Source organism: Mustela erminea, chromosome 17, assembly GCF_009829155.1.
Source record: "Mustela erminea isolate mMusErm1 chromosome 17, mMusErm1.Pri, whole genome shotgun sequence".
Classification (NCBI taxonomy): domain Eukaryota; kingdom Metazoa; phylum Chordata; class Mammalia; order Carnivora; family Mustelidae; genus Mustela; species Mustela erminea.
Window position 1 is genome coordinate 23,533,291 of NC_045630.1, and position 20,036 is coordinate 23,553,326.

Here is a 20,036-nt window from a genome sequence, read left to right on the forward strand (position 1 = left end):
ATACTTGGGAGTTGCTATAAGAGTAGATTTTAAATGTTCTCACCACAAAAACAGAATGGTTATTATATGATGTGGTGGAGGTGTTTACTAAAGCAACGGTGGTAATCATTTTGCAAAATATGTGTATCAAGTCACCACGTTGTACAACTTAAACCGCATGTTGTATGTCAATTACATTTCAATAAAGCTGGGGAGAAAAAGAAAAAGGCTACGTATAAAATGACATTTTTTTCTTCCAATTTATCTACCTAAATATTTTTAGCTCATGTAGATAATATAAACAGAGATAAACATAACTAAAGAAGCATATACACGTACACAAGTAGTAAAAGAAAAGATTTGGGGCCACATGACAGTTCTCAAATATTTGAAGGGTGGTTGTGTAGAAGAAAGGTTAGATTTGTTTTGTTCAGCTACTGGGTAGAACTAGGACCAGTGTGAAACAGGTAGAAGTTTCAAGGAGGCAGGTGTCAGTTTATCTTTAGGATGAACTTTTTAGCAATTAGAACTCCTTAAGGGTGCCTGGGTTTCTCAGTTGGCTGAGTGTCTGCCTTCAGCTCAGGTCATGATTCAGAGTTTCCGGGACTAAGCCCAAAGCCCAGAGTTCTGGCTCCCTGTTTCGCGGGAGGCTTCTTCTCCATCCCCCTCCGCCTGCTCTCTGTTTTATTTTTATTTTTTATTTTATTATTTTTTAAAGACTTTATTTATTTATTTGACAGGCAGAGATCACAAGCAGGCAGAGAGGCAGGCAGAGAGAGAGGAAGGGAAGCAGGCTTCCCACTGAGCAGAGAGCCCAATGCGGGGCTCGATCCCAAGACCCTGAGATCATGACCTGAGCCGAAGGCAGAGGCTTTAACCCACTGAGCCACCCAGGCACCCCTCTCTGTTTTATTTTTAAAAGATTTTATGTATTTATTTGAGATAGAGAGAGCATGAGTAGGGGCAGAGAGAGGGAGAAGCAGGTTCCCCAATTGAGCAGGGAACCAGATACCCACTGGGCTCAATCCCAGGATTGAGCCAAAGACAGACACTCAACCGACTGAGCCACCCAGGTGCCCCTGACTCTCTCTTAAAAAACAAAAACAAAAACAGAAACAGAAACAAAAGAACTCCTCGAAATAAATGAGTTCCGTCACTGAAGCTACTGTCAAGGGAATTCCAGATTAGCCTAGGTGACCTTGAAGGCTCTTTCCAACCCTGTGATGCTGAGCCCCATGTCAAAATTAAGCAAATTTACCAGCCTGGAGATGCAGGGATCAAAATGCACAGGTATCAGTGCAGCATTGCAACACTCCCCTCCCTCCAATTACGTTAGAGGAAGGTAATTGAATGTTAAGGCAGCGAATTGTTACCAGCTGTGGTTGTTTTTAGGTATGGAACTGGTAGAATCCAGGGAAATTAAACATCTGTGGATGTGTCTGGGATTCTCTTACGAAGGAGGCAGGATCCGAATAGAATCCCGAGTACTATAAGAGGAGTCACTTGGGAGCCATATTGGGGAGAATATGATTATTGCAAAAGTCATAACTAAGAAAGAAAACATCATGAAATAAGCTAATTGGATGAAATACCCATGCATGCCATAGGAGGGGTGGGGGTTTGAGGACCAAGAGATGACATACCTTAAACAATTATAATCCAGGATGTTCTGGAAAATAATTTTGAAACAGGTGAAAAATTTGGGCATTGCACATAATGAAGGGCAGGGGAAACATTGTCCAAGTGATCAGAAGAAGAAATGTTTTTGTCTTAGTGAGTTGCTTGGTACTAAAGGTCAGGAATTTAGGAAGGAAAGGCTTATAATAGCAGAAGAATCCAGCAGATATGACCTGAGTCTAAATGAACACTGTGTTCACACAGAGGTAGAGAAAGAAGTAGATATGAAAGACAGTGTAAGAGTGTGATGATAGCCTGGAAACACAGAGTGGTGAAGAAAGGGAGCATTGCTCACAAGTCCCTTGCTTCTGGAAATAGTGGTATTGCTCCTATTACAGGGAAGGTAAAGATGATAAGCATCTATGTCTTCTGTGTGCCTTGTTAATGTTGGTGATGGGTCTGTCTGCTCTTCCATGCCAGACCCAGGCTATCGGTTGGTTGAGGTTGTCCCTGGGCTATTGTGTATCATCCCCGCTACTTTTTTTTCATCTGGTTTCTGCCCCTGCCTGGAGCTCACAGCTGCCCCTCAGTTCAATTTGAGATGATACTACTTGGGATTGTTTAAATGTTGTCCTCAGGTAAGTCATCTTGCTTTGGTTATATTGAGATGAAATAATTCCCCATGCCTAATGAAATAGGTTTCTACCTAGTCTATAAAGTTCCCATTCTTTTTTTTTTTTAAAGATTTTGTTTATTTATTTATTTGACAGACAGAGATCACAAGTAGGCAGAGAGGCAGGCAGAGAGAGAGGAGGAAGCAGGCTCCTGCTGAACAGAGAGCCTGATGTGGGGCTCGATCCCAGGACCCTGGGATCATGACCTGAGCGGAAGGCAGAGGCTTAACCCACTGAGCCACCCAGGTGCCCCTATAAAATTCCCATTCTTTTTTTTAAAGATTTTATTTATTTATTTGACAGAGAGAGATCACAAGTAGGCAGAGAGGCAGGCAGAGAGAGAGGAGGAAACAGGCTCCCTGCTGAGCAGAGAGCCCGATGCGGGACTCGATCCCAGGACCCTGAGATCATGACTTGAGCCGAAGGCAGCGGCTTAATCCACTGGGCCACCCAGGCGCCCTAAAATTCCCATTCTTAAAGGTTCATTCTTTTTTTTTTTTTTTAATTTTTTTTTTTTTAAGATTTTATTTATTTATCAGAGAGAGAGGTGGGGAGAGAGTAAGCACAGGCAGACAGAGTAGCAGGCAGAAGCAGAGGGAGAAGCAGGCTCCCTGCTGAGCAAGGAGCCCGACGTGGGACTCGATCCCAGGATGCTGGGATCATGACCTGAGCCGAAGGCAGCTGCTTAACCAACTGAGCCACCCAGGTGTCCCTTAAAGGTTCATTCTTAAAGTTCCCAATTCACTTTGAAAATGAAAGAATGGAAAATATCTACAAGATAATGCATATATCCTAATCTCCCCTTACAGAATATTTGCTTTAGTCTAGAAAGGATCCTAAGAATCAATGGTAGAGGAATCCTCATATGCAAAATAAGAATTATATAATATAGTCCATGTGTGCATAATCATGTAGGAATAATCATGGATTGTAGTCCATGATATATATATATATCTCACATTTATCATGATATATATATATAATATATGTGATATAATTATAATGGATTACATAATATAGTCCATGTGTGCATAACCATGTAGGAATGACTAATAAAGTGCTATTTGATTCTACATGTTTTAATTGGTTGATTGGTGTTTTTTTGTTAGCTGGTGGCAAGTGGAAGGGGGGGCTCACCTGAATAAATACTGTAGCATTTATTCCATAATTTAAGTTGTACCACTTGAAAAAATTAGGCTTGGAAAATCTGATGGACTTCTGAAAATATTAATTTTTTTGAACTAATACTTCTATGACACTCATTAAATGTCAAATACTGTTTTAAGAGCTTCATGTTAGGGGCACCTGGGTGGCTCAGTGGGTTAAAGCCTCTGCCTTCGTCTCAGGTCATGATCCCAGGGTCGTGGGATCGAGCCCTGCACCAGGCTCTCTGCTCAGCGAGGAGCCTGCTTCCTCCTCTCTCTCTGCCTGCCTCTCAGCCTACTTGTAATCTCTGCCTGTTAAATAAATAAATAAAATCTTAAAAAAAAATTAAAATAAAAGAGCTTCATGTTAACCTACCTATTTATTTATTTATTATTATTATTTTTTAATGTTAACCAATTTAGTTCTAACAACAGCCCTGTAGGTATTATTGTTATAACCATTGCTTCATGGATAAAAGAACTGACACACAGAAGGTTAAATATTTGCCCAGGAGCAAATACCTAATAAGTAGCAGAGCCTAGTTTTGAACTCAGTCTGGCTTCTGAGTCCCTGGCCTTAACTACTGTCCTAATATTGATCTATTACATACCATGTGTGAATTAGCAGAGAAGCCAGACTGTTATCCTCAAATTAATATTCTTTCAGATAATAAAAACCAAGTAACAAACCAAGTTCTAGTTCTATGATAACCTCTATCCCCTGTAAACGATTTTCCCCTAGTAGTTGCAAACACTTGGGAATTAAAAGGAAAAAAATATTTTAATGGCAGGAAAACTTTGATCCAAATGGAAAATTTATATTCTATCTAGTGCCAAAGCATAGTATTTCTGTTCCCATTTTTTGGGGGGGGGGGCGGTTTCAGATTTTCTGGTTACACCCTGGATAGCAATGGAATAATTCCATAGCGCTCTGATAGTAGTATCAATGTCAGTGAATGGTTCATCTAAGATCACCCTGGTTCTATGAAAGATGTGTAAAAAAGAGCTGCATCCACCTTTCCCCCAAACCTATCTTCCCAGTGGGTGTTTTGTTGCTTCTTTGCAATGTCTCCCATCCTGTCTGCTTTAATTTTAAGCAAGTTTTCAGTGTGTTACCTGTAATAACTGATACTTATCAGGGAAATAAGGGAGTGAAAGGAATACTAAGAGGATAGCTATGAAGTTCCTTGAGAATTAAAAAAAAAAAGTGGGTCAGTATTAAGATGCAGAATGTGCAAAAGGTCAATGATTAGTGAATATTTGTACATATATGTGTGTGCATGTATAAAAAACTGCTGTTGGCGTCACTCTCTTTAGGCAATATAAATTAATGATGAGTAAGATCTGACTCAGAAGCAGGGTCAAAGAGAAATTTTCTTTTCCCCTTTGTCATCGAAAGAAGACCTGACCACGAGCACTGTATATAAATCACACCAGTGCAAAGATTAGCTTTACTGTCAAGAATTGTAAGGGTAACAGAAACACAGGTATGGTTAGACGGTGAAGGAAGTCAAGAGAAATTCATGGTAATATAATATGAGGAATGGGGCCACAACTGCTTCTCCAATGAGACGGCAGAGTACAGACAACGGAGGCGACTGCAATTTAACATCATGAAATAATTTCAAAAAATTACAATAAAATAATAATGTACCTTTTTACTACCTCCCTGTAAATTTTGTATAATCTTCGACTCTAGGCCTGCTGCTGACAATGGAGTTGGAAGGGATTCTCCTGGGCGTTTCAGGGATCCTCACCTGGATGGCAAGCAGCAAATGCCTTGTGCTTTCTTTTTTCAACTGTGCCTGCTCTTTAGCAGAGCTACCTGGGGGGCTCAGCGCAACGGACTCATTTGACAAGTGGAAGTGGGACAAGGAAGGCTTTAGACCGTCCAGCTCCAAAAGGCGGTAGGTAGCAATGTAGAGCCGGAGCTGGGAGGGGTCGGCTAGGACTAACTCAGACCTGGGAGGCCCAGGTGGCGCGAAGACACCCAGGGACCGAAAGACCCGAAGGAGCGGTGGACTGGCCGACGCGGTAGGCAGTGGGGGGACCCACCCCGCGAGGAGGCGGGGGCCGCGCGGGCGGGGTGGGGCCGGGGCGGGGCGGGGCCGCCGGGAAGCCCTCCCTCCGAGTAGCGGAGGTGACTGGTCGGGTGGGGGGCGGGAGACGCTCTGTCCCACGCTCTCCCAGCGCTCGGTGGTTTAAAGATGGCGGCGGCGGCGGCGGCGGCGGTGTTGGGGGCGCGGAGCCGCGGGAGGAGCGAGAAGGAGAATCTGTGAGTCGCCGAGAGGCAGCGCGGCGGCTGCTTTGAGGAGTCTGCGTGCGGAACCGCCGACAGCCCTACCGCTCGGGGCCGGGGCCTGGGCTGGGAAGGAGAGGCCGGAGCAGCGCCGGGAGCCTGAGGCCGAAGCCGAGTAGGAATGTGACCTGGGGTCGGCGGGGGCGCGGGAGTACGCGAGCGCAGGGATGGGGCAGCAGGTGGGCCGCGTTGGGGAGGCTCCGGGGCTTCAGCAGCCGCAACCTCGCGGGATCCGGGTCTGCAGTGCAGCCAGGCCCTCCGGCCGCAGGCGGGACCTGGCGGGGCGCACCACAGAGGCCGGCTTCAATATCTTCACCCAGCATGGTGAGTGTGTGTGGGAGCTGGCGTGAGGGCGTGAGGGAGTGAGGGAGGCCGGGGGTGGGGTTGGGGCGGGGTGGGAAGGAGACAGGCAGCTCTAAGGGGTCTAGGGGTGGCGGGGTTCCTGAGAGTGGGGGCGGAATCCGCTGCCATCTGGGCCAGTCGCGGGAGGCGAGTCACACCCCTCCCCCCTCCTGTCTCCAGCCTGGCTGGCAGCTCCTGGGGGCGGAGAAGGGAAGAGAAGTGGTCTGAGGGGCGGTGGATGGACTGTCCTCTTCCCTGGGGCACACTGTGTGGCTCGGGGAAGACGGTGGGTAGTATCCGCTGGGGAGGCAAGGATGCTGGGAGGTGTGAGCTCAGTCCAGTAGGTGTTAGTGTAAATCGGTCGTTAGCGAAGGGAACCGGTTGTGCCTCGAGGGATTTCGAAATAGGAACTGAATCTCTGGAGCTGGTGGCGTATAAAGTATACACACGTATAAGTCAGACTGTGAACAGTGTCAGAATAGTGAGCAGTGACTTGAAATACTCTGATAAGGCAAAGATAAGGGTAGTATCTCAGCGCTTTTGGGATTTCCACCCCTCAGCCCAGACTGGAAATGAAAGGCATTGCCAGACTGTCCTACGTTTTCTTTTGAGTAGGACGCGATTCTGAGAACCCGGCAGCGGTTAGAGGTTGGTGGGCATGGTTAGGACTTTGGATATGCACAAGAGTTTTCTTCCTACAGTGTGTGCATATGTACATAAATCTTCTGTATAGTTTGGGACCTATTACTTTGACCTCATTATCAAGGTGTTTTTAGAATGGCTGTCTTCCAACTCTTTTGATCATATCCTCTTATCGGTAAAAGAGCACACACTCCCAAGAATTTGTTGTCGTTAATTATATATGTACTTGTTCTGTTGTACCAATATGTTATGTAACTTATACATGCACTCAGAAACAGAATTTAGGAAGGGATGAGATGAAAACAATAAGTATAATGAGAGGTTTTTAAAAAAGATTTTATTTATTCATTTATTTGACAAAGAGAAAGAGATCACAAGTAGGCAGAGAGTCAGGCAGAGGGGAGAGGGGGAAGCAGGCTCCCTGCTGAGCAGAGAGACCGATGTGGGGCTCGATCCCAGAGCCCTGAGATCATGACCTGAGCCGAAGGCAGAGGCTTAACCACTGAGCCACCCAGGTGCCCCTATAATGATATTTCCAATATTTTTTTTTTCCTGCAGTCAAGTAGATCTTTTTGTGCTTCCTCTGAGCTGCACCCACACTACTTTTGGGACGAGTTTTCTAGAGGAAGGAAGAGTGGGGAGGGGGAAAAACAAATTGACCTTCATGGGGTTGGGATACCATACGACCTTAGGCTGAAGAGATAGATATGACTTATTATACAAAGGACTGGATAGTTGAGGTTGGATGAGGGGTGGCAAACACGTTTCACTAATAATAAAGAATAAAAGAGGGTGTCCAAATTGCACAATGTACAGAAGAGGAGGAAGAAAAAAGTGTGAACTATTTGTTAGAAATGGGAGTTTGGGGGCGCCTGGGTGGCTCAGTGGTTTAAGCTGCTGCCTTCGGCTCAGGTCATGATCTCAGGGTCCTGGGATCGGGTCCCGCATCGGGCTCTCTGCTCGGCAGAGAGCCTGCTTCCCTCTCTCTCTCTCTGCCTGCCTCTCCATCTACTTGTGATTTCTCTCTGTCAAATAAATAAATAAAATCTTAAAAAAAAAAAGTGCATTTATATTAAAGAAATGGGAGTTTGGGAGGAAGTAATGATAGATGGTAGTATGCAGAGAGCCATGATCCCAAGGAACTGTGGCTGCCAGCTGAGTTGTATCAAAGAGCTCTGGATTTGGACTTTGTGAATATGCTGAGTTGTTTCTGTATGGAGAAGATAACAAGTGATTTGGGGCTATTTAGGTGTTACATGTCTACTGTTAAAGATGTGAGTGAGCTTCTCTCTTCCATATATATGCACATTTTATGAAGGTGTTATATGTGAGTTAGTCTTTATTAAAATGACTTCCTAGAACAATGGAGGAATGGATGGCACGCTTTTAAGGAAGATCATCCAAGTAGCCTAGCTTTATGTTAAGTGTTAGAATACATTAAACTTGGCCCAGCAGGCAACAGTGATTTTCTTCCTCCAGCGCCTTATTGAAGACAAACTTTTCTGAGAAGGAGGAATGTCATGAAGAACAGAATAGCAAGAGATTTTGAAGGATGGAAGGATTTGGATCTATGGAGCAAGGAAAAGAGGGCAGGCTGGGCAGGAGAGACAACTTGAGTATAAACAGTGGGAATTAACATGATTTCTTGGTGCGGTGGTGAGGAGACATCTGTTGGGAATGAAGCAAGTTCTGCAGGAGTCAATCCTAGAGCAAAAACTGCAGGAATCAAGTTCTGGTCCTGGCTCCACCTGGCTGTGTGACTTAGTTACTTGCCATCTTTGGGTTTCTTTATCTGCAAAATGTAGGATTGGATGATCCCTGAGGTACCTTCTGACTCTAAGATTTTATGATTCTAATTGAAGTGATGGCAAGAAAGCTTTGGATATGTTTGATTGGGCCTGGGTGATGGAAAATGTGGCAGAGGAGTTTATATCAGTTTACATGATTGGCTAATTCATAGGATATATCAACAAACCCAGGTGTGTAATGCTGAAAGACTGGCCTTAAGTGGAGGCAAAGGAAATAGGAGTAAGTTTGAGGGATATTTCATTCCATGAACAAAAGTTTTTTTGACTACCTGTTACCTAACTGGGCTCTGGGAATGTTGCTGTCCCTTATAGAACTTGAAGGACTTCATGATTCAGTATAGAGGATGAAAGAGAGATCACTTTGGAGTATTAAGGGCATGTACTCTGAGGCCATTCTGCCTGGACTTGAAACCCGCCTCACCAGTTTATTTGTGTGATTCTGGGCAAGTTATTTAACTTTTTATACCTTGGACTCCATTGGTAAAATGGGGATAAGAGCACCATTAATAATAGTACCAAGACTAAATTAGTTAATATTCATAAGGCACTAGTTGCCTGACCAATAGTAAGAGCTGATATTGTTAACTGCTGCGATTACTACCACTACTATTATAAAAATAGTATATTTTTAGGGGTGAGTCAGAGACAATGAAGTTTTGAAATTGGCTTAAGTAATAATTGTTCTTTCAGCAATTTTGGAAGTCAGAAGCAGATCAAAAGGATGGGACAGGGTAAGTTTGTTGCTGAAGTTTAGTAAGAAAAGACTGTCATTAGTAGATAATATAGGAAGTAAAGGTTACTTTATTTACTTCTAGTACTACTTCTAGACAGATGAGTGTGTATAAACTTTAAAAATATTCTGGTACTTTTTTTTTTTTTTTTTTTTTTAAGATTTTACTTTATTTGAGAGAGTGTGACAGAGAGAAAGAGCACCTGTGGGTGCACAAGCAGGGTGAGGAACAGAGAGAGAAGCAGACTCCCCGCTGAGCATAGAGCCTGTTGAGGCTCTTGGGGCTCCAGGATCATGATCTAAGCTGAAAGCAGATGTTGAACTGGCTGAGCTGCTCAGGTGCTCCAAAGTGTTTATAAACTTTTCTATAGATCAGTGTCTCAGCCTTGGCACTGTAGATATTTTGGGATGGATAGTTCCTTGTTGGGGGGAGGGGTATCCTATGGTTTGTAGGATGTTTAGCAGCATCCTGGGCTCTACTCACTAGATGCCAGTAGAACCTCTTCTGGCAACCCTTGCCTCCAGTTGTGACAATCAGAAATGTTTCCAAACATTGCCCCCCACCTCACTCCAGGGGACATTTAGCAAAATTGCTCCTAGTTGAGAACTGCTGCTTAGGAAAATGTAGAAGGGTCCCTGGGTGGCTCTGCTGGTTAAGCGTCTGCCTTGGGCTCAGGTCATGGGCTCAGTGGTCCTGGGAGTCCCACTCCCTGCTCAGCCCTCTGCCCTGTTCCTGTGATCTCTCTTTGTCTCTTGCTCACTCTCTCTCAAATAAATAAAATTAAAACAACAACAACAACAAAAACCTGGTAGATTCTGAATTGAATGACTAAATGAGTCAGATTCTAAAGCTTCTGAACCTGTCATTTGACATTTACATAAAAAATCTGAATCCTGGAAGTAGTGTACAAATAGTGGTCTTGAGTTTCAGAATTGAGATATTAGCACATAATTTCATATAGGAAGTTATTAGGTCTGGCAGACTTTTGAGCTTACATGTGGGTTTAGATATAGGTCAAATAATTGTTTGTAGTTAATCAGTAAAAATGTATAGATGATATACAAGTGGGTTTGAGTCCATGATTTTTCTTCTGTAGAAAGACATGGTATTTTTTATTGTTAATATATAGGAAAGTTATAATAATTTGCCTCTCCAGAAGTGATTTTTTTTTTTTAAAGATTTTATTTGTTTGACCCAGAGAGAGAGAGCACCAGTAGGCAGAGAGGCAGGGGCGGGGAGCAGGGGGAAGCAGTCTCCCTGCTGAACAGAGAGCCTGATGCGGGACTCGATCACAGGACCTTGAGATCATGACCTGAGCTGAAGGCAGCGGCTTAATCCACTGAGCCACCCAGGTGCCCCTCCAGAAGTGATTTTTATGAAAATAATTGAGAAGGAATAAATAGGGCTGGCTTTGGTATGAAAGGAGTGAGTGCTGTATGACTTCTCTGAACTCAGCTATTGAACCTTTTTGGTGAGTTCCTGTTCTGTCACTAGTAATCTGGGGTTAATACTTCTTTTCTTTATAACTGACAGACCTTGCAACAGTTGAGTGATTTCACTTCAGCTTCTCTCATTTGCTGAAAGTACTACTAAAAATGAACCTTAAATTATGAAGTTTTGAATAACTCCTCTTAAATCAATTTCATCATTTTAAATGGACTTACTTACTTATTTGTTTATTTTGGATCTATACTTCATGTTTTAATCTTTGCAGAATGAAAGATGTGGGCACCCCAGGTTGAAAAATGGTACTGTAGAAAAGAATAGGAAGCTGTTGCAAGAGAATTTAATTTAATTTAAATTTTTTTAAGATTTTATTTATTTATTTGACAGAGAGAGATCACAAGTAGGCAGAGAGGCAGGCAGAGAGAAAGAGAGGAGGAAGCAGGCTCCCTGCTGAGCAGAGAGCCTGATGTGGGACTCGATCCCAGGACCCGGAGATCATGACCTGAGCTGAAGGCAGTGGTTTAACCCACTGAGTCACCCAGGCGCCCGCAAGAGAATTTTAATTGTAGTTTTGGTGGCCTCGTACAGTATAGGTCACTAATTTTTTTTTTTTTTTTTAACTTTAAGTAATTTCTACACCCAGTGTGGGGCTTGAAATCAGGGCTCTAAGATCAAGAGTTGCATATTCTTCTGACTGAGCCAGCCAGGCACCCCGATGTGATCACTGATTCTTCTTCTCTTCTCTCCCCCCAACCAAAATATTTTATTTATTTATTTATTTGAGAGAAAGAGAGAATGAGAGAGAGAGAGCACAAGTTGGGGTGAGAGAGGGAAAACTCTGCTTCTCCCTGCTGAGCAGGGAGCCTGAAATGGATCTCCATCCCAGGACCCTGGGACCATGACCTGAGCCAAAGGTAGATACTTAACCAACTGAGCCATCCAGGTGCTCCATGGTCACTGATTCTTATGAGAAACTAAACTTTTAAAAAGAAATAAGCTGTTACATTTTTATTAACATTAAAGTGTGCAGAAGTTACAAATATAACTGTGTCTGTACTTAGAGCAAAGTGACAAAATAATACAGATTTCTGTTCTTACAGCCCAGTTGACAGTAAGATCCTAGATAAATTATGAAGTCTGAAGATCCTTCTTAAAGGTCTTTAGCATGCTTAAAAAGAAGGCAGAGCCAAACAAAACCATCCTGCAACCCCCTTTCACTGTTCTCTTTTCTCCTGCCCATTCTTTACCAAAATCAGGAATAATGATGATAATTATATTTGTGTACATATGTTTAGAGTTTATGAAGACATTTTGTGTCCTTTATTTCATTTGATCTTTTTTTTTTTTAAAGATTTTTTTATTTATATGCCAGAGATAGAGAAAGAGAGTATACACAAGCAGGCAGAGAGGCAGGCAGAGGCAGTGAGAGAAGCAGGCTCCCTGCCGAGCAAGGAGTCCCATGCGGGACTCGATCCCAGGACCTTGGGATCATGACCTGAGCCGAAGGCAGCGGCTTAACCCACTGAGCCACCCAGGCGTCCCTGTTTCATTCGATCTTTAAAACTATTCTGTTTACTCTGAAATAGGTAGGGGCAGGTATTGATCTTCCCGTTTTATAGATCACCGGTGAGGAGTTAAAGGAATTAAATGACTTCCTAAGGTCACATAACTGTTAAATTATGGACCTGAAACTCATGGCTTTGCCTCCAAATTTTGCTCTAGTGAAGAGATTTAGAGAACATGGGTTTTAGAAGTAGAATTGCATTCACATCTCGTCTTCTGACATTGCTAAAGAGTTACAGCTTCCAGCTTCATAAAATTATGTACTAAGTACTCGATAAGTAGGAATGTTGTTACTTATTTTGAGATGGTTGTAGAGATTGTGTCAGTTGTATGTGAACATGTTTTGTAAATAAAACACTGCTGTTTTCATTTTAAGGGCATGCTAAAGCATAGCATTGTCTTACCACTTACATTTTAAGTCTCTATTTTCTCTGAGTTTTTTTTTTCCTCTGAGGTGACTCTTGACTTTGAGAAAGCATCAAAAAGGTAGGGAAGGGGCGCCTGGGTGGCTCAGTAGGTTAAAGCCTCTGCCTTCAGCTCAGGTCATGATCCCAGGGTCCTGGGATTGAGCCCCATGTCGGGCTCTCTGCTCTGCAGGGAGCCTGCTTCCTTTCCTCTCTCTCTGCCTCCCTCTCTGCCTACTTGTGATTTCTCTCTCTCTGTCAAATAAATAAAATCTTTAAAAAGAAAAAAAAAAGGGAAATTTTGGGGACCTGAATTCACATTAGGCCTTACTTTCTCTGAAAGTAAATGTTACCCCCTTTTTTTCCTTTCTTCCAATTTGAATTATAGTTAGTACACAATGTTACATTAGTTTCAGGAGTACAACATAGAGATTCAACAATGATACACATTATGCTCTGCTCACCACATGTGTAACTACCATCATCACCGTACAGCACTATAACAGGACCAGTGCATATATTCCCCATGCTGTGCTTTTTATTCCTGTAACGTCCATAACTGGAAGCCTGTATCTCCCACACCCTTTCTCCTATTTTGCTCATCCTTCCCCCCCACTTCTTCTGCTCTGGCAACCATCAGTTCTCTGTTTATAGGTCTGATTCTTCTTCTTGTTCATTCGTTTGTTTTTTAGATTCTATATGTAAGTGAAATCATATCGTATTTGTTTTTCACCAACATCATATCCTCCAGGTCCATCCATGTTGTCGCAAATGGCAAGATCTCATCTTGAGTAATACTCTAATTGGGTGTGTGTGTGTGTGTGTGTGTGTGTGTGTGTATACACCACATATTTATTCATTCATCTGTGGTTGGACACTTGGGCTGCTTCCATATCTTGGCTACTGTACATGATGCTACAGTAAATATAGGGGTGCACATATATTTATTTTTTTAAGATTTGATTTATTTACTTGAGAGAGAGAGAGACTATGAGCAGGGGGAGCAACAGAGGGAGAGGGAGGAGACTTCACGCAGAGCAGGGAGCCTGATGCAGGGCTGGATCCCAGGACCCTGAGATCATGATCTGGGCCGAAGGCAGAGGCTTAACCCACCCAGGTGCCCCTGAATTAGTGTTTTATTTTATTTTTTAAAAAGATTTTATTTATTTATTTGACAGACAGAAATCACAAGTAGGCAGAGAGGCAGGCAGAGAGAGAGGAGGAAGGCTCCCTGCCAGTCAGAGGGCCCGATGTAGGCCTCGATTCCAGAACCCTGGGATCACAGCCTGAGCCGAAGGCAGAGGCCCTAACCCACTGAGCCACCCAGGTGCCCCTGAATTAGTGTTTTAAGTGTTATTCTCTTAGAATGATTTGTCTTAGGGGCTGGGTGTCAGTCAGGGGACACATAGCCCATGGTTCTTTTTCACTGACTCTTTTTTTTTTTTTTAAAGATTTTATTTATTTGACAGAGAGAGAGAAATCACAAGTAGGCAGAGAGGGAGGCAGAGAGATAGAGGGGAGGAAGCAGGCTCCCTGCGGAGCAGAGAGCCCGATGCGGGGCTCGATCCCAGGACCTGGGATCATGACCTGAGCCGAAGGCAGAGGCTTTAACCCACTGAGCCACCCAGGCGCCCTCACTGACTCTTTTTATAGGAATGTTTCCCCCCCCACCCCCTTGGAGAAGGTGAACCAGAAACACAGGCCAATGCAAATGTAATGTTTAGGTAGAGACCTCATTCTGAGCTGGCACATTTGTTTTCTGGTTAATATTTAATGACTTCATAATAAAACTTCTTCATCTGATATCCTTTGAGACCTTTTTGTGCTTACCTGCATTATTTTATTTTATTTTTTTTAAAGATTTTTTTTTTTTAAGATTTTATTTATTTATTTAAGAGAGAGACAGTGAGAGAGAGCCTGAGCGAGGAGAAGGTCAGAGAGCGAAGCAGACTCTCCATGGAGCTGGGAGCCCGATGTGGGACTCGATCCTGGAACTCCAGGATCATGACCTGAGCTGAAGGCAGTCGTCCAACCAACTGAGCCACCCAGGCGTCCCTTTTTTTAAGGGCGCCTGGGTGGCTCAGTGGGTTAAGCCGCTGCCTTCGGCTCAGGCCATGATCTCGGGGTCCTGGGATCAAGTCCCGCATCGGGTTCTCTGCTCAGCGGGGAGCCTGCTTCCCTCCCTCTCTCTCTGCCTGCCTCTCTCTCCATCTACCTGTGATCTCTCTCTGTCAAATAAATAAATAAAAAATCTTTAAAAAAAAAATAAAAGCATGTTTTAGTAGGACTTTTATATTGATTTTGTGAGTCAGATGTGCTTCTTATCATATACTACACATAGGAGATTTCAGAATACTTGAGAATGTTAACCTTATCAATGTTAACAGATTTCTTTTGGAATAGATGAATTTGGAGTTTTACTGTAGAGTCTTCACCAGATTTTATAGAATAGTTCTCAAACTTTGTGGGGAGTTTGTTAAATACAGATTGCTGGGTCCCATCCCCAGTGGTTCTGATTCAGGTCTGAGGTGGGATTTAAGAATTTGCATTTCTGACAAATTTCCAGGTATTGCTGATGCTTCTTGTTGGGGGCAACAGTTTGAGAACTAAGAGAACACTTTGAGTGATGTGAAATTAAGAATAGTAATGAATCAGGATTATTCAGAGATTGTCATTTGTGTCAGAAAATCTAACGTATTGATTCTGTTCTACTTAAAACTGGTTCAAAAGTCAATTTGTTCAAGTCGGGTGTGTCTGTATGCAGGCGTCCACCATCTTAAACCATCTTTTGGTGGCACAAAGAGAGATGTCTTTTTGCTTTGGCCTCAGCTTTTTTTGATCTCTGAAAGTTCATATGTTTGGAGGTCTGTTGAGAGACTTACTTTGAAAGAATCTAGAGTATTAGAGAGAAAGAAGGTAGGACACAGGGTTCTGTTGACAGATTTAGGGTGGGCCTCAGTTTTTAGAAGAAGTGGTGAAGAAAGAATTGCCACCTATTGACTGCTATGTGTCAGGCATGTTTTTTCATTTAAACACTTAAACCCCTGCTTGCCAGCTGAAAGAGATTAGAGCCCAAAGATACTGGGATACCTATTTGTAACTGTATTTTTGGTATATGTTGGGCCTTTTGGAGGATGTGTCCACGAACATCTGTATCTGTGAGTTTTAGTTTTTTAAAATCTCTCTTGAGACCAGTGATGAGATTTTCAGAATGGTAGGCCAGAGTTGGGTCTGTATATTCTGTGGCTATGAATTGAGACTCCAGTATTATGGTATAACAAAGGGAGCAGTAAGTACTCAGGATGCTGTTTGGAATCTCACTGTAATGTGGAACTATGGTCCTAACTTCTAGGCTTAGCGTTACTGGTATTTCATACTTAAAACCGTGTGTGTATGTTTGTTTGTGTAGTATGTACATTTATATATTTATATATAAAAATATATGTATTTAAAGATTTTATGTATTTGATGGAGAATGAGAGCACAAGCAGGTGAAATAGCAGGCAGAAGGGGAGGGAGAAGCACACTCCCTGCTGAACAGAGAACCTGACATGGGGCTTGATCCCAGGACCCTGGGATCATGACCTGAGTTGAAGGCAGATGCTTAACCGGCTGAACCACACAGGCACCCCTTAAAATTTTATGTTTTATATAATTTAACATGGAACTTCTATTAATATATTAATATATGTCATATTTTATATAATTTTATACTTTCTCCGTCTTACAGATTACAACTCTCTTTGCTTTTTAGAAATTAAGATTTTTAAGATTTTACTTATTTATTAGAGAGAACAAATTGGGGGCAGAGGGAGAGGGAGAAGCAGACTCCCCACTGAGTAGGGAACCGGATGTGGAGATCCATTCCAGGATCCCAAGATCATCACCTGAGCCCATGGCAGATGCTTTACCATCTTAGCCACCCAGGTGCCCCCGGTAATTGCTTATTTTAATGCCTCTGAGAGAATTTTTCAGGTGTAATTTATTTATTTATTCTTTAAAGATTTTATTTATTCATTTGACAGAGATCACAAGTAGGCAGAGAGGGAGGAGGGGAAGCAGGCTCCCTGCTGAGCAGAGAGCCCTATGTGGGCTTGATCCCAGGACCCTGGGATCATGATCAGGTGTAATTTAGAACAGCTGTCCAAGAGACTGATGCTGCTTAAATAGATGTTGGTGAACATCCTTTGTGGTTTGTGTGTCTGCATGTGTGGAAGTGTGATACTGTATACAATAACCCTTGGTTGCTAATCCTGCCTTTTTGAGTTGAGTGCATAATTTCAGTGTGTAAATTTATGATTATTATACTAGTTAGAAAAATTTCTCAGTATTGTTTTGCTTAAACTTTCACTCAAATACATAGGTTGATACACATTAAGTACAATACTGTGCCATATTTCATTATGATTGCTAAAAACTTAGGAATCTGTTAAGCCTCCCCTGCCTCTTTGCTTCATGCTGTAAATGTGCTGAGTCTGTGGCGGTGGAATTGCTGGCTTCTCCATGGTGAACTCTGCCAGTGTGGGGTTTTGATCTAGCAGGACACAAAGCTCCACAGGCCCAGCCAGGCAATTTATATTCTCTGGTTTGCTTTCCAAAGACAGGGGAGTTTCAGAAACCTTTCACTTGATGTGGTCAGGGTCAAAGAAAATGATCTGTGGCTTCATCTAATATATAGTATGTATGCATACTGTCTGTTAGCCTGTTCCTCTCTCTATAGTAATTCCAGCAAATTAAAATAATACTGAGTTAGGACTAAAGATTGCCACTTAGCATTTTGTGGTTCTAGATAATTACTAAGAAAACATTTTCCTAAAACTAGCGTACTAACAGGTAGAGTTGGTATCACCCATCTGTTTGTCTCTTTCTTTTTTAAGATTTTATTCATTTGTCAGAGAGAGAGCACAAGTAGGCAGCGGGGCAGTCAGGGAGAAGTAGGCTCCCTGCTGAGCAAATAGCCCCATGATGATGCAGGACTTGATCCCAGGACCCCAGGATCAAGACCTGAGTGGAGAGCAGATCTTAACCGACTGAGCCACCTAGGAGTCCCTTTTTCTTTTTTTGTTTGTTTCTTTCAAGATTTTATTCATTTAAGAGAGAGGAAGGAGCAGAGGGAAAGGGACAAGGAGACTCCATGCTGAACACAGAGCCGGACACAGGGCTTGATCTCATAACCCTGAGATCCTGACCTGAGCTAAAACCAAGAGTTGAATGGTTAACCCACAGAGCCACCCAAGCACACCCACTTACGTGTTTCTTATAGGAAAGAAAGGTTGATACATGAAGGTTTTTGTTAAATAGCTTTCTTTTTGTTTTGAGATTGTAGTTTTAATTGTATATAAACCTATGAAGAGGTATTGCAATATAAAAAGACCAAATTAATACAGAAGCATATAACCAAGACTAAACCAAGACTAACCTTTGATAATCCCACCATTCTCCTATTCTGTTGTTAGAGGTAAGTACTGTTCGTGGTTTGATTTGTATTTTCCCAGAACGTTGTATATATTTACATGTATAAAAGTGTACATACTTAGAGTTCTCTTGCCATTTCATAAATAGTATTGTACTGTATGAATTTTTTTCTCCCTGATTTGTTTTTTTTGTATTTAATGTATCTGGAAGATGTTTCTATGCCAGTATGTGTCAATCTGCCATTCTTTTCAACAGCTTTATCGTGTTGCATGATTTAGATACATATAATAACCATTTTGTTTAGATATTAGCCATTTTTCTAAGTTGATGAATATTTGTTTACAAGATTATCGAAGATCTCCTGTTTTTCTCTTCTGGTATTTTTTCCCTTTACATTACCAACTTGAACTTATGTGAAATATTTATCCATCCATCTATCCATCCATTCATTCATTCATTGATGGTTGGTTGGTTGGTTGGAACCAACTTAATATTTTTCCATTGCACTAACAAAATAGCTTATCAGTTCCCACTGCCTTGAAGAGCCATATTTCTCATATGTCAAAATCTCAAATGTCCACACCTTTGAAAAATTATCTACATGATTCCATTCCTCTTTCTCTTCCTGCACATTGTTTTACATATTATTTTAGTTATAATAATTTGATTATAAGCTTAAAGCATATGTGTTTATTTGGGTAGCTCCCCATCATTATGTTCTTTTTCAAAATATATTTGGATATTATTATTATGACCTTCAGAGATCACTAGGATTTAGATTGTTAAGATTTAGAAATTTAGATTTTGATGGGATTTGGATAATCTGTAAAATTACTGGTTAATTTGCAGGCAAATTGACACTGTTGCATCATTGTGTACTTAATTCCAAGAGTGGGGTATCCTTTTGCCTATAAGTAAAAAATGTCTTTAAGTAAAAAAGAATTTTCAGTTACTGTTTTGGATATTTCTTGTTAGGCTTATTTGTGGGCATTTTATAATTGTTGTAATTTTAAGTGTCATTTTTTGGGTACAGACTTAGAAGTGGAATTGCTGGCTCATATGGTAGTTCTATTTTTTAAATTTTTTTGAGGAACCTTCATACTATTTTCCATAGTGGCTCTACCAGTTCACATGCCCACCAACAATGCACAAAGGTGATAACACTGGTCATCTCATCTTTTTTGGTTATAGCTATTCTAACAGGTGTGAGATGATATTTTATTGTGGTTTTTGACTGGCATTTTTCTGATTAGTGATTTTTCAGCACAAGGATATGAAACATATCCTTGTTGGCTCTTTGTGTGTCTTTGGAAAGATGTTCATTTCCTCTGCCTGTTTAAAAAAAAATTTTTTTTAAGATTATTTATTTATTTATTTGACAGACAGTATTTGACACAAGTAGGCAGAGAGACAGGCAGAGAGAGAGGAAGCAGGCTTCCTGCTGAGCAGAGAGCCTGATACAGGGCTCGATACAGGGCTTGATCCCCTGGGATTGTGACCTGAGCTGAAGGTAGAGGCTTTAACTCACTGAGCCACCCAGGTGCCCCTCCTCTGCCCATTTTTTAATAGAATTTTTGTGCTATTGAGTTACATAAAATTTTTCCTTTTAAAGCTCAAGAGCTTAATAGGTAGATCTTTGAGAAATCTATCTTAAAGGATTATTTCTGAATCTTTATGTAATGTACCACCTATATATTTGGATTTTGGTTGTCTTGCTAATTTAGGACTTTTTTTTTTATTATTAACATATAATGTATTATTTGTTTCCGGGATACAGGTCTGTGATTCATCAGTTCAGAATACTTACCATAGCACATACCCTCCCCAATATCCATCACCGAGCTACCCCATCTCTCCCACCTCCCTAGCTAGTTTAGGACGTTTTGACTGTTTTCCTGGTTTTCACATTATGTGCCTAACCTATTTCCTCTGCTATCCATATATTTATAGATTAGTGGTCATTGATCTTTT

The 20,036-nt window shown here is 41.8% G+C and overlaps 1 protein-coding gene across 4 annotated transcripts in view; it reads left to right on the plus strand.

Moving 5' to 3' along the window:
• Positions 1 to 5,539: 5,539 nt before the first annotated feature.
• The window catches only part of ABL2 (ABL proto-oncogene 2, non-receptor tyrosine kinase), a 114,271-nt gene continuing 99,774 nt past the window's right edge, over positions 5,540 to 20,036 (plus strand). For 2 of the 4 annotated variants that reach the window (XM_032317459.1, XM_032317460.1), the window contains exon 1: positions 5,540 to 6,038. In XM_032317459.1, the coding sequence (XP_032173350.1) occupies positions 5,882 to 6,038 (157 nt within the window). In that variant the 5' untranslated portion in view covers positions 5,540 to 5,881. The remainder of the gene's footprint in view (positions 6,039 to 20,036) is intronic. The other 2 variants (XM_032317462.1, XM_032317463.1) reach the window with 1 other exon arrangement.